This window comes from Anomaloglossus baeobatrachus, chromosome 9 (genome assembly GCF_048569485.1).
Source record: "Anomaloglossus baeobatrachus isolate aAnoBae1 chromosome 9, aAnoBae1.hap1, whole genome shotgun sequence".
Taxonomy (NCBI): domain Eukaryota; kingdom Metazoa; phylum Chordata; class Amphibia; order Anura; family Aromobatidae; genus Anomaloglossus; species Anomaloglossus baeobatrachus.
The window spans coordinates 65,014,003-65,027,413 of NC_134361.1; the positions used below are offsets into that span (position 1 = coordinate 65,014,003).

The following is a 13,411-nucleotide window of genomic DNA, read 5'->3' on the forward strand; positions in this document are numbered from 1 at the left end:
GAGGAGGGAGAAGCGGAAACCCTCTTGGATATGCTAGCCCAGGTTAGGGCAGGCGGATCCATTGAGGATGTGGAGGTTGGCCACCAGCTCTTGGAGGACCAACGGTCCCAGCTGTGGGCCACCCTACACCCCTTCCGGGGGTTGTTTACCAACCAGCCCGGAAGGACTGACTGGGCTGTCCATCACGTGGACACTGGGGATCATCCCCCGATCCGGCGTTCAGCATATCGGGTCTCCCTGGAGGTGCAGCAACACATGCGCCAGGAGATTGACGAGATGCTGAAGCTGGGGGTGATCCAGGCATCCAACAGCGCTTGGGCCTCGCCTGTAGTCCTCGTCCCTAAGAAGGACCGAACCACTCGGTTCTGCGTGGACTACAGGGGGCTCAATGCTGTCACGGTCGCCGATGCGTACCCAATGCCACGCATCGATGACCTGCTCGATCAGTTGGCCGGGGCTCAGTACCTGACCATCATGGATCTGAGCCGGGGACATTGGCAGATCCCCCTGACTCGCAAGGCCAGGGAACGCTCTGCCTTTATTACCCCATTTGGACTGTACGAGTCCACGGTGATGCCATTCGGGATGAGGAATGCCCCTGCCACTTTCCAGCGGATGGTCAACACCCTGCTCAAGGGACTTGAAGGGTACGCGGCCGCGTACCTGGATGACATTGCCGTCTTCAGTCCCACCTGGGAAGATCACCTAGAGCATCTAGCACAGGTGCTCAGGCGGATCCACCAGGCAGGTTTGACCATCAAGCCGGGAAAGTGTCAGCTGGCCATGAGCGAGGTCCAGTGCCTCGGTCACCGGGTAGGCGGGAGAACACTGAAGCCCGAGCCTGAGAAAGTGGAGGCCATCGCGTCCTGGCCCACCCCCAGGACCAAGAAGCAGGTGATGTCCTTCTTGGGGACCGCTGGGTACTATAGGAGGTTTGTTCCATGCTATAGTAGCCTGGCAAAGCCCTTGACGGACCTCACCAAGAAGAAGCTGCCCTCTGCAGTCGATTGGACAATGGACTGCGAGACAGCCTTCCGGGCCCTAAAGGACGCCCTGTCCAGCCCGCCCATGCTACAGGCAGCCGACTTCACGCGGCCGTTTGTAGTACAGACCGACGCCAGTGACTTCGGCCTCGGTGCGGTGCTCAGCCAGGTGGACTCTGCGAGCCAAGAGCACCCAGTCTTGTACCTGAGCAGGAAGCTGTTACCAAGGGAAGTGGCCTATTCCACGATGGAAAAGGAGTGCCTGGCCATAGTGTGGGCCCTGCAGCGTCTGCAACCCTATCTATACGGGCGCCACTTCATCGTGGAGACGGACCACAATCCCCTCAGCTGGTTGCACACCGTCTCTGGGACGAATGGGCGATTGTTGCGATGGAGCCTTGCGCTCCAGCAATACAACTTCACGATTCGCCACAAAAGGGGCCGGGACCACGGTAACGCAGACGGGCTGTCCCGACAAGGAGAGGTCGCGGACGGGCGCACGGGGGAACACCGGAGTGTGCTGCCCCCTAGCGCCCTCAAAAGGGGGGAGGTGTGAGGCAAATCCTGGGATATGAAGAGGAATTATGATTTCCAGTCATAATCGCTCTCATCACTCCATGGCCGTGCCCCCTCCCTTCTTGTTCTCAATGTCCAACATCTTGGAAGGTGTCACATCCCAGCAACACATCCCATGGCCATCTCCTGTGATATGGAGATTAGATGATGTGGGAACAATGGACACAGGATGACTCCCTGCCGTGACCCTGTGGTAGGGGCTGCTATCTAATTAGCAAGCTTGGAAGTATCCAGACAGAACGACTCCAGTAAAATATGGTTCATATCTCGCAAGCCATATTTCCGATAAATATGGCAACCATAAAAATGGTGTCTCTGCATGCGGACGATGCTGGCACACCTTTTTTATGGGAGTAGGACATTGGGAAGTACCCCAGGCGTGATATCAGCCAATGGGGAACTAGTAGACAAGTCATGAGTCCTCTCGTTCTGTAGCTAAATTCATAACTGTCACAATGAGAGCGTTGGCGTCCGCCTACGACGCTCCCAGGCAAAGTTATGGCCCATATTCCATGTTGTGGATATTGTCCATAACTCCAGCCAGGGGTGGAGCAGTGCTCCTTGTGAGGTCACTAAGGTAGGAGGGGACCTGGATTTGCCCAGGTTGATAACCCTACTTTGGCCATTTTCCAGTGTTCTTTCGCCGGGGGTCACGTGTAGGAAACATCTGTGGGAAAGATCCTGGAAACCTGGTCTACAGCGCCCCCCTGTGGCCAGACCCACAAGGTAACTGCTGGAACTGTGTATGCCTGTTTGTAAACCATGCTTTATCTGTAACTGTACTCTGACATATGTATATTCTGTAGATCTCCTATTGTATATATTGTATTTTCTAGTGTGGCTTTAGGCTGATTAAATTATATAATTAATCTTGGGCTGTTCTGTTATCTCGATCTTGAATCCCACGTCTGTGTGTTCGGCTAATAGTTACCGTGAAGCGGTTGGTGGCAGCGAGTTTGTGCCAAGGATTATTGTGGGGAGGCCAGTGAGATTCGGGGAGGTTTTATATATTCCGCCCGCGGAGGTCGGGGGAATATATACCCTACTCTCACCGGGGACCCTTCAATAATCGGCATAAGTAGTATAGCGGCCTCCTTGCTTATTGTCGGGCAATTCCATAATTGGCCTGACTATAAGAGGGGCGCTAGAGAGCGCGTCACGTGCTCTGTCTGTCGGTCGGGAGGTATAAAGGAGGGGTGACCCCCACTTGTTACCCCCCGATTGTGACGTACTGGTAGCCAGCGCGGGGGATTTCTGAGTGACCCCCCCGGTGGTTCGTGACAATATGTCCCTGTCAATCAATAACTGATAAACTCAATTTAAAGTTAAAGGCAAAGACTCGAATATTTCATCTGATGAATATCGATGACTTTCTCCAGGGATAAGCGTTAGGTTTTCTTCTGCCAAAATCCTGTGCCAGCAGATTAATGACCCGTCAACCCATAGTACGGCTCTGAAGCCATCCACTCTATAGCATTAGTATTGATGGGTATTTCCTGTAAGCAAACGGCAGCTCATCACTTAAAGGGCGAAGTGTTTTCAAGAAAACATCAGGATGAAAAGCCGAGAACAGAAATCACTGTTGAAAAATGTACCCCCTACAGGGGTGGTAATGGTGAAATATCAAGAAAGCGGCCACATTCCGATCATGTCTTTCTCAGGATCTGCCTTAGACAATGCAATTTATATTAAAAATGTCCCCCTGACTATAAGCTGCTCACAGGGAGCCCCCGACAGTGATTAATTGTAATGCGTGGGGGAATCTGAAAGCAAGCGTCCACTGCCCATATAGCGCCACCATGTTGGAAATGAAGAATTACACAGAGCCCACTAATATAAGTCAGCGATCACTGTAAAGGCCCCGTTACACGCAACGACATATCTAACGATATATCGTCAGGGTTACGGATTCTGTGACGCACATCCGGCATCGTTAGCGACGTCGTTGCGTGTGACACCAACGAACGGCCGTTAACGATCAAAAATACTCATCTTATCGTTGATCATTGACACTTCGTTCATTTTAAAATAATCGTTGATTGTTGAGGACGCAGGTTGTTCGTCGTTCCTGAGGCAGTACAAATCGCTATGTGTGACACCTCGAGAAGGACGAACTACAACTTACCTGCGGCACCCGGCAATGAGGAAGGAGGTGGGTGGGATGTTACGGCCGCTCATCTCCACCCCTCCGCTTCTATTGGGCGGCCGCTTAGTGACGCCGCTGTGACATCGCACAAACCGCCCCCTTAAAAAAGAGGCGGTTCGCCTGCAACAGCGACGTCGCTAGGCAGGTAAGTCCGTGTGACTGCTCCAAACGATTTTGTGCGCCACGGGCAGCGATTTGCCCGTGACGCACAAATGAGGGGGGCAGGTGCTTTCACCAGCGATATCGCTGCGTGTAAAGCCCCCTTAATTAATGGACATGCCGGGTCCACCACAGTGGATGACTACGTAGCTGGTCTCTATTTTATCTATTATATAAAAGTCTTTATACCCTCTAGATCAAATGGTTATTTTTTCTTTTCTTCAGGAGCTCACTGCTTCCAAGCTCTCAGCTTCCTACTTGCTTAAGTGGTGTGTGCTCTTGCTTGAATGACAATTTAGGCTACCAGCATGGTTAGCTACTGGCTCAAAATGTGTGCTCCTGAAGCTGAGCAACAGTAACGGATATGCAATTGAAGTGAAGCTAGCCGGGATGAAGAGCTAACAATGAGCGCTTTTTTCTTCAGGAGTGCACTGCTCCCAAGCTCTCAGCTTCCTACTTGCTTAAGGGGTGTGTGCTATTGCTTGAGTGACAATTTATTCTAGCAGCATAGTTGGGCTACTGGCTCAAGATGTGTGCTCCTGAAGCTGCTATATGAGCAACAGCAACAAATTTACAATGGGATTGAAGCTAACCAGGCTTCAGTGCAGTGCTTACAAGCTCAGCACCATAGAGCTTGTAAGCACTGGGTTTGTGTCGCCATCACTGCTGTCAATGATAGTTGTTCCAATTGGTTCCTCAGGTGAGAAAGTATGTTAAATGCACCAGGTCTGGAGGGTGATTGTTGGATTATTCTCTTTACGTGATCCATATTTTATACTTTCCAATATTTTGTAGCGTTATATGCTACTATATCTTTTACCTTATGTTTAATTGTTTAGTTGATTTCTTTGCACCTGTCTCACCCACATGTTTATACTGTATCTGTATGTTTAAATCATAATTTTTATATATATATATATATATATATATATATATATATATATATATATATATATATATATATATATATATATTTGAATGAAATTAATGAATTATTTATTATTGAAATTAATGAAATTGTTTTTTTTTGGTATTTGGCAATAAAAATCAATATTGTGACTATATACAGACAATGGGGACAAGTTTAATTACAAGTAAATTGGGAACTTGCAAGTTTTCACAACCACTCTCCAACCATAGCCCTCTATGAATATTCAGAATACTTAAGCGGGGCTTAAAAATGAGAATCCCTTTGGCGTAAACAGGGTCTGTTATTGGATCAGTCATTGGTAAAGTGACTACCAGTGTAATTTCCTATGTTTATATATCTCACATTAATATTAATTGTGACAGCAGCAGTTACTCCCTATTGAAAACACTGACGTCCCTTTATATTTTCTATTCAATATATCACAATATGTAGTATTAATGTTACATTTTGCCCAAATTTTCAGGTCCATTGTACGACCACAACAGCCAAGTCCGCCTTTTTTTCTACAGAACCTGAGGGATCAATATTGATCTCAGTATGGTGCAACCGAACACCAGAGGGTCAGAACTGTAATACAGACCCTAGAACGCACCAGTTATAAAGTTGTGACATTATTTATATGTTTTATATAATACTAGTTGTAGTACCCAGCGTTGCCCGAGATAGTAACTAAGTCTCTCTCTCTCCTCCACTCCCTGTCTACCGCTCTCCCACTTTTTGTCTCCCACTCCCTCCCCCACTTTCCGTGTCCCACTCCCCCTCTCACCACCTAAATCATATTAACTGACACATCAGCTGCCTTATACTCAGAATATCCTTCATTGTCTACAGCAACCAATCAGAGCTCCTTTTGACCTGTAGCAAAATAGGAGAGCTGTGATTGGTTGCTATAGGACACTTGATAAATATCCAGATTAACTGTCAAAACAGCCAATATATTACCTCACACATCCAAACAGTGAGTAAGCTTTTTTTGGCGAATAACTGTAAAGCACGGGGTTAAAATTTCCCTTCAAAATAGTCTATGACGTTCCCTGAGTCAAATGAGGCGGCTGTGCAAAATTTGGTGATTGTAAATGCGATGGTGCGGATTCCTTTAGCGGACATACACACATATATACATATATACATACTCTCCGCTTTATACAGTATATTAGTGTGACGCCCTGGCCTATCAGGTCATCACATGGTATTGTGCAATCTGCCCTTCTGCACAGTATCCACATCCTCCTTGGTTACGGGTCCCTGGCCTTTGGTGTTGCTAAGAACAAGCTAATCGAAATCCTAGAAATACTCTGCACCACACCCACCAGACACACCAATGGGTAGCCTGAAGGGAATAGGGCTGCCCACTTGGGGGGTTGGTTAGGGAGGTTCAGGATTGTCAGGAGCAAACAGTTGAGAGAGGTGTAGCGTTGGAGGAGGTTGGGAGCAGGGCTCCTTGAGAATACTAGGTGGCAGACGTTGGTCTGGGCCTGGTAGGAGCTGGAACCCCGGCCGCAGGGGATCGTGACAAGGGGCACGGAACTGCCGAGGAGGGCAGCCGGCGGCCTTGTGCCATTTCCGGGCAGGGGTCAAGGCACGACAGGGTACGTGGACCCTAGGCCGGGAAGTAGCTTCAAGCGTCCTGGTAATTCACCCGATGAGGACGAAGCCTTCAAGATTCATTCTCCACCCTTTCCAAAATCAGGGTACTAGCGCAACGAGGGGGATAGGACTTTCCCAATACACAGTTCAGAAAATCCCAAGCGTAAACCCTGAGAGCAAGCTCACTCCGTTAGCCATACGGGTGAGCAGTATCCGACTAGTTCTATACTACAGGGGCCAATTAGTAGAAAGGTGCCAAGGCAAAGGTCACAGGCTAACAAGCAACACCAACGGGCACGGGATCTAGGCGTGCTCCCTCCCTGCTGCAGCGGTGCTCAGAACTTTGGTTTACAAGTTGTCGTGTCAGCGTCATTGGACTGAGTGAGTACGCAGTGACCCTTACCTCCCCAACGGTATCCCTTTGTCAGCTTCACCGAGCCCCGGGGCATTCCCCCCTACCACGGAGGAGTTAAACGCCTGGCTGCCATCCCATCGCCACCGGGTGCTCCCAACGGCAGTGGTGGTACTCCACCTTACCACACACCGTGGGTGGCGTCACGAACTTTCAACACACAACCCCCTGTAAATACCCCCTTTTTATTTCGAGTGGCCGCACGACCCCTCCCGGGTCCGGAGACCCCTCGAGCCGCCGCGGATCCGGATCAGAGCAGTTCTGGCTGCTGACGCGGGGGCAGCACATTAGATTTAATAAAAGGGAAAACTGCTTTTATATACCAGGATCTCTCTGAGACACTGACTGATCCCAATAATGCCACATGGATGGATGATGAGTACAATCACCTTCTTCTCAAGTTTTTCTTTAAACCGTGCAGTAATATTCCAGATCATAACCTATTAGACATCGGTCAATGAATTGTGGAATAGCATGGCCAAAAAATTCAGATGAAATGCTGTTTCATTTACAAGAGGCACCATTATGGTGTGATCTAAATCTCTATGACTTCTTCGCTAACAATGGGTGGAGCGGGGCCGGGTATCACTCTCCCAATGGCTAGGCTCGGAATTTGGATTTTCAGTTTCGTCTATGGTGACCATAGCAGGACAGCCACCAGTCCACTGGATCAGGGACTACTACAAATCAATGAAATCTCTAGATCTATGTGTGTATTGGAAATTAAAGAACACACAATCAGCACAAAATAGTATATTTCATGATAAATGGAACATTTCTTCACATGAATGTAAGGTCATTCTTTGAACTTTCAGATTCCTTATTCTGGTGTTACCCAATAAGGTCCAGTGAGGTTCTGTACTAATGGTTATCTGGTAGCAGGCTTGTCTCATTAACCTTCTTATTATATCAGGTTTTGTGATATATTAGGACTGCCCGGAATACTACCAGCCAAGCGGTGGAGGAGCTTTGTATGTTCACATTCACGTCTTACGAGACATTTCTGTTTCCATCAGGCAATATCTGCATTCCAGAACATAGAATTATAGAGAGCGATAAACCGTGCGGAGGAATGTAACAGATCCCCCTCAAGTCAAAATTCAATAAAACTAAAGTCTTCAAAATGTTCAATAAAGAGAGGATTTCACATGACCCTCAGTAGGAGTCATCCAAGTATTTGGGGAGAGATCATGGTTGCGCTCTACTGGCTTTAAGAGTGTAATGATATTTCTGCTTAGATCGGCTGATATTAATGGAAATAGTACAAATGTCACCATGTGTCATAGACTCTCCATTCAGCCCATACACCAGCTCCTGTTCTGAACCCACCAAAAGAAAAGAAAACTCAGCAGGCAGAAGTGGTCAGCTTCTCCATAAAGGCCTCACTTCTGCCTGCAGGAAGTTGTTTTTTTAACAATCACTGGGGGTCTCAAGCCAGGAACCCCATTGATCTGCATGACATGTAGGTTATGGGAAAAAAAAGGTAGTGTAGGTACCTTAAATTAATATTCCCGTCTTCCTAGATGGCTAAATTTGCAAATTGATGGTAAAATTGCTGTCTGGAGCTCGCCATTAGCTCCCGTTTACAGCAGGTTGCACTGCTACTGCTTTTCCGATGCTGCAAAGGTAAAGCTGCCACATTTACACTGTGTGCAGAATTATTAGGCATATGAGCATTTTGATCACATTATACTTTTTATACATGTTGTCCTACTCCAAGCTGTATAGGCTTGGGAGCCAACTACCAATTAAGTAAATCAGGTGATGTGCCTCTCTGTAGTGAGGAGGGGTGTGGTGTAATGACATCAACACCCTATATAAGGGGTGCTTAATTATTAGGCAACCTCCTTTCCTTTGGCAAAATGAGTCAGAAGAGAGATTTGACGGGCTCTGAAAAGTCCAAAATTGTGAGATGTCTTGCAGAGGGATGCAGCAGTTTTGAAATTGCCAAACATTTGAAGCGTGATCACTAAACAATCAAGCATTTCATGGCAAATAGCCAACAGGGTCAAAAGAAGCGTGTTGGGCAAAAAAGGTGCAAAATAACTGCCCATGAATTGAGGAAAATCAAGTGTGAAGCTGCCAAGATGCCATTTGCCACCAGTTTGGCCATATTTCAGCGCTGCAACGTTACTGGAGTATCAAAAAGCACAAGGTGTGCCATACTCAGGGACATGGCCAAGGTAAGGAAGGCTGAAAAACCACCACCTCTGAACAAGAAACATAAGATAAAACGTCAAGACTGGGCCAAGAAATATCTTAAGACTGATTTTTCAAAGGTTTTATGGACTGATGAAATGAGAGTGACTCTTGATGGGCCAGATGGATGGCCCAGAGGCTGGATCAGTAAAGGGAGGAAGAGCTCCACTCCGACTCAGACGCCAGCAAGGTGGAGGTGGGGTACTGGTATGGGCTGGTATTATCAAAGATGAACTTGTGGGACCTTTTCGGGTTGAGCATGGAGTGAAGCTCAACTCCCAGACCTACTGCCAGTTTCTGGAAGACAACGTCTTCAAGCACTGGTACAGGGAGAAGTCGGTATCGTTCAAGAAAAACATGATTTTCATGCAGGACAATGCTCCATCACAGGCATCCAACTACTCCACAGCGTGGCTGGCCAGTAAGAGTCTAAAAGATGAAAAAATAATGACATGGCCCCCTTGTTCACCTGATCTGAACCCCATAGAGAACCTGTGGTTGCTCATAAAATGTAAGATCTACAGGGAGGAAAACAGAACACCTCTCGGAACAGTGTCAGATCAAGCAACTGATAGAATCTATGGATGGTAGGCTGTTGAGTGTCATCATAAAGAAAGGTGGCTATATTGGTCACTAATTTGGGTTTGTTTTTGCATGTCAGAAATGTTTATTTTTAAATTTTGTGCAGTTATATTGGTTTACCTGGTGAAAATAAACAAGTGAGATGGGAATATATTTGGTTTTTATTAAATTGCCTAATAATTCTGCACAGTAATAGTTACCTGTACAAACAGATATCCTCCTAAGACAGCCAAATCTAAAAAAAAAACCACTCCAACTTCCAAAAATATTAAGCTTTGATATTTATGAGTCTTTTGGGTTTATTGAGAACATAGTTGTTGATCAATAATAAAAAAAATCCTCTAAAATACAACTTGCCTAATAATTCTGCACGCAGTGTAGCAGCATCAGGAACGCACAGTCCTAACCAGCAGCGCAAAGATTATGCTTCTCAATCAAGCAGGAAGTCTGTAGGCAGGGGAGCTGTGTGCTCCTGAGCGGACAGGATGGGAATAAACCATTAAAGTACGGTAGATGATTTATGTGTACTAAACCATCTAAGGGATTTTAAAGCCATTTTCATGGAGCAGGCTGGGTAAAGCAGATTGTGAGTCCCACTGGAGACAGGGACTGGTGTGAATGGTGACAATCTCTGTACAGTGCTGCGGAATATGGAACCAAAGGTGCAACAATTCTAAAGCGTTTTAATGAAGGGAAACTTCATTCCCACTATTCAAACTCCTCCTAGTTGAGGAGATGGGTCTAGAGAGGTTGTAGGACCTGGTGGTTTGCCCCAACCAATCTTGCAATTCTTAACTTTTCAGTGTTGGACTGAGGTGACAAGGGCCCACCTGTGACAATGAGTTTGTAGCCCACTGTTCAACTACATACATATATAACATTATCCACATTCACAAAATTAGCATATAATAAACCGGGCAACTTTATAAATAAATGATGAGATGCTGCCATTGACGGTACACAGAGAATCAAGTGTATTGTGCCAACTACTACTCATAAGGTGGTGGGTGACCAATTACTGCAAAAAGGGCCCCCCGGGGAATTCTCCTGTCATCCTGTGGGCCAGTCCGAGCCAGTCTATACCCCTTTAAGTATGGGCTTCTCCTCATGTCCCATCAATGAGCCATCATGCCAGTGATACAACTTTCATTGCCGATAGGGAGGAGTCGTGTGCAGCACTGCAGTTATACCGTGGAAGCTCAGATACAGGATGGTATATGCCATATCCGGACTGCAGGAGGATAAAACGATTAAGGAAGGAGGTCAGGGATGTACTTACTTTCCAGCAATGTGTACAGAAGAGAAGCCGCCTGCTGAAGACTGTAATACTTCTCCATTTCCACCTCTGATATCCTGACAGTATCCACAGATGCCATGTCGATCCTAGGTCAATGAGGAAGAAGAGTGGCCCCAGGTTGGGCTGGGTCAGCGTAGATGGGCCCCCATATCATACTGCAATGTCTCATGGATGGGCGCCAACTGGGATTTATAGTAACAGATGGGTAGAAATCCCAGTACAACTTTCCAGGGAGACCACTTGTAGTACCTGGTCCCAAATGAAAATCACCTGAGCATCAGCGAGGGCCACACGTCAGTGATGGGCATCCAACAATCCAGCTCCCAGAGCATCTCATCCAGTAAGGTGCAGTGAGACTGCAGATCTGTCAGTGCCTGAGAAAGAAAAAAGGAATCCACAGTGCCAACCAGACGTCTCCCCCCACAAACCCCCCAGCCTTCGAAGCCCCTGCACATCCGCCTGGTCCCCAAACCCCCCAGCACAGAATGTGACAGCAGCAGCAGCTGAGTCCACGCAAGTTGATCACATCAGTGTTAATGATAGCTGTGTGCAGCCAGAGCTCAAGTTCACTCCTCCCTCCCTGTAGTTTTTTCCTGCCCAGAACCTACTATAATTGCTGCTAACTTCCCCGTCACATCCAATCAGCTGGGCCCCTGGCACTATAAACAGGAATAATGCACACACCACAGGGCTGCCTTACATATAAAGTCAGGAATGTGACACCGCGCGACGCTGCTCCACCGCCGTCCTGCATTATACGTATATATTATACGTATACACCGGGGCTCAGCAGCACAGCTTTTCTTAAAGGGAGAAGAATTCAATATTATTTTTTTTTCCATCAGCATCTAATAGTTCAGATGAACCAACACATGGGGTTAATTGTGACAATATGGTTAAGTTCACACAAGCGTGCAAAAAAGCAAAAAAAAACCCAAAAACATCTGGTTATCATCCAGAAAAAAAAAAGATTTTTCATCTGTATCGCCATCCGTTCTTATACAGCAGCAATAATTAACATTTACAATACAGAATACAGCTTTATATGTTAAGACTAATATATATATATATATATATATATATATATATATATATATATTATATATATATATATATATTATATATACACACATATTTATATATAACTAGCTGTAGTACCATGCGTTGCCCGGGAGGATAGTAACTGTCTCTCTCCCAACCTCTGTCTGTCTCTCTCTTTGTCTGTTTGTTTCTGTCTCTCTTTCCATGTCTGTGTCTCTCTGTCTCTTTCCCTGTCTGTCTCTCCTTGTCTGTCTGTCTCTTTCCCTGTCTGCCTCTTTGTCTATTTCTCTGTCTCTTTCCCTGTCTGCCTCTCTCTGTCTCCTTCCCTGTCTGTTTCTCTCTGTCTCTGTCCTTGTCTGCCTCTATCCCTATCTGCCTCTCTCGGGTTCTTTCCCTGTTTGCCTCTCTCTGCCTCTTTCTCCTCTCTCTGTCTCTTTCCCTGTTTCTCTCTGTCTCTGTCGCTCTCTGTCCTTGTCTGCCTCTATCCCTGTCTCCCTCTCTGTCTCTTTCTCTGTCTGCCTCTCTCTGTCTCCTTTCTTGTCTGCCTCTTTCCCTGTCTGTCTGCCTCTCTCTGTCTCTCCACCAACATAATAGTACCTCACACATAAGCTGCTTATACTAAGAATGTACAGGTGATCTATACATGATCCAGTTTTTTTTTGCGCATCTTTAGAGTCTCTTCCGAAATACGGAACACCATTGTGCACTCAGATTTTTACTCTGTCCTTGTGAAAACAAAAATGGTCATCTGTATAATATTGTCCATACCCGCTTGATTAATCCAAAAAGTATCATGTATTAAATTCCAAGATAAAGTTATATTTCTTTAATCTGGCATCTGATAATCCAGAAATGTTTAAATTATCATGACATGAAGTAAAAAAAAAAAAGATAAGGTGCTGATTAACCAAACCTAGCGTGGTGGTGCAAATTAAAGGAATATTTCTTCCTTCTAGCTGTGCGTCCATGACGTGACCTGCACAGGCGGTTTTATTATGAGTGCAAGAAGAGATCTTGCAAAAATGTGAGTGATTAATAATGCATACAAAATGTGTAACTTATGCACTAATAACTGTTTTTCTTCTATCATTTGATAATCCAGAAAATCTGATAACCCAGAACTTTCCAGGTGACATTGATGCCAGATTAAAGGAATTCTGTTATTATAATTGATTAGTCTTTCCTTGACTATTAACACTGGAGATCAGTTTAATCAAATGGTGGGAAGGGGTCCATCACTCATAACACACAGTGATAGCATTTTTCAACAGTCACCACTAGAGGGAGCATTCAGCTTCCACAAACTGCATAAAATCAATAATGCAGATGAATAAAAGAACCTTTACACTACATCTTATCAGAGAAATCTGCTTCTTTCTCCACTTATGAGCCACTTCTTACTTTTCCCCAGTCTCCTGTACTCACCATTCACTCTGAAAAGTAGCTCAAATCCATCATGAGCAAAGCAAGGAGGACTGCGAGCACAATGAGGTATCAG

The 13,411-nt window shown here is 46.0% G+C and overlaps 1 protein-coding gene across 2 annotated transcripts in view; it reads right to left on the bottom strand.

Moving 5' to 3' along the window:
- The window catches only part of MCF2 (MCF.2 cell line derived transforming sequence), a 199,036-nt gene extending 187,741 nt beyond the window's left edge, over window positions 1-11,295 (bottom strand). For both annotated transcript variants that reach the window (XM_075323774.1, XM_075323773.1), the window contains exon 1: window positions 10,855-11,295. In XM_075323774.1, the coding sequence (XP_075179889.1) occupies window positions 10,855-10,951 (97 nt within the window). In that variant the 5' untranslated portion in view covers window positions 10,952-11,295. The remainder of the gene's footprint in view (window positions 1-10,854) is intronic.
- Window positions 11,296-13,411: the final 2,116 nt, after the last annotated feature.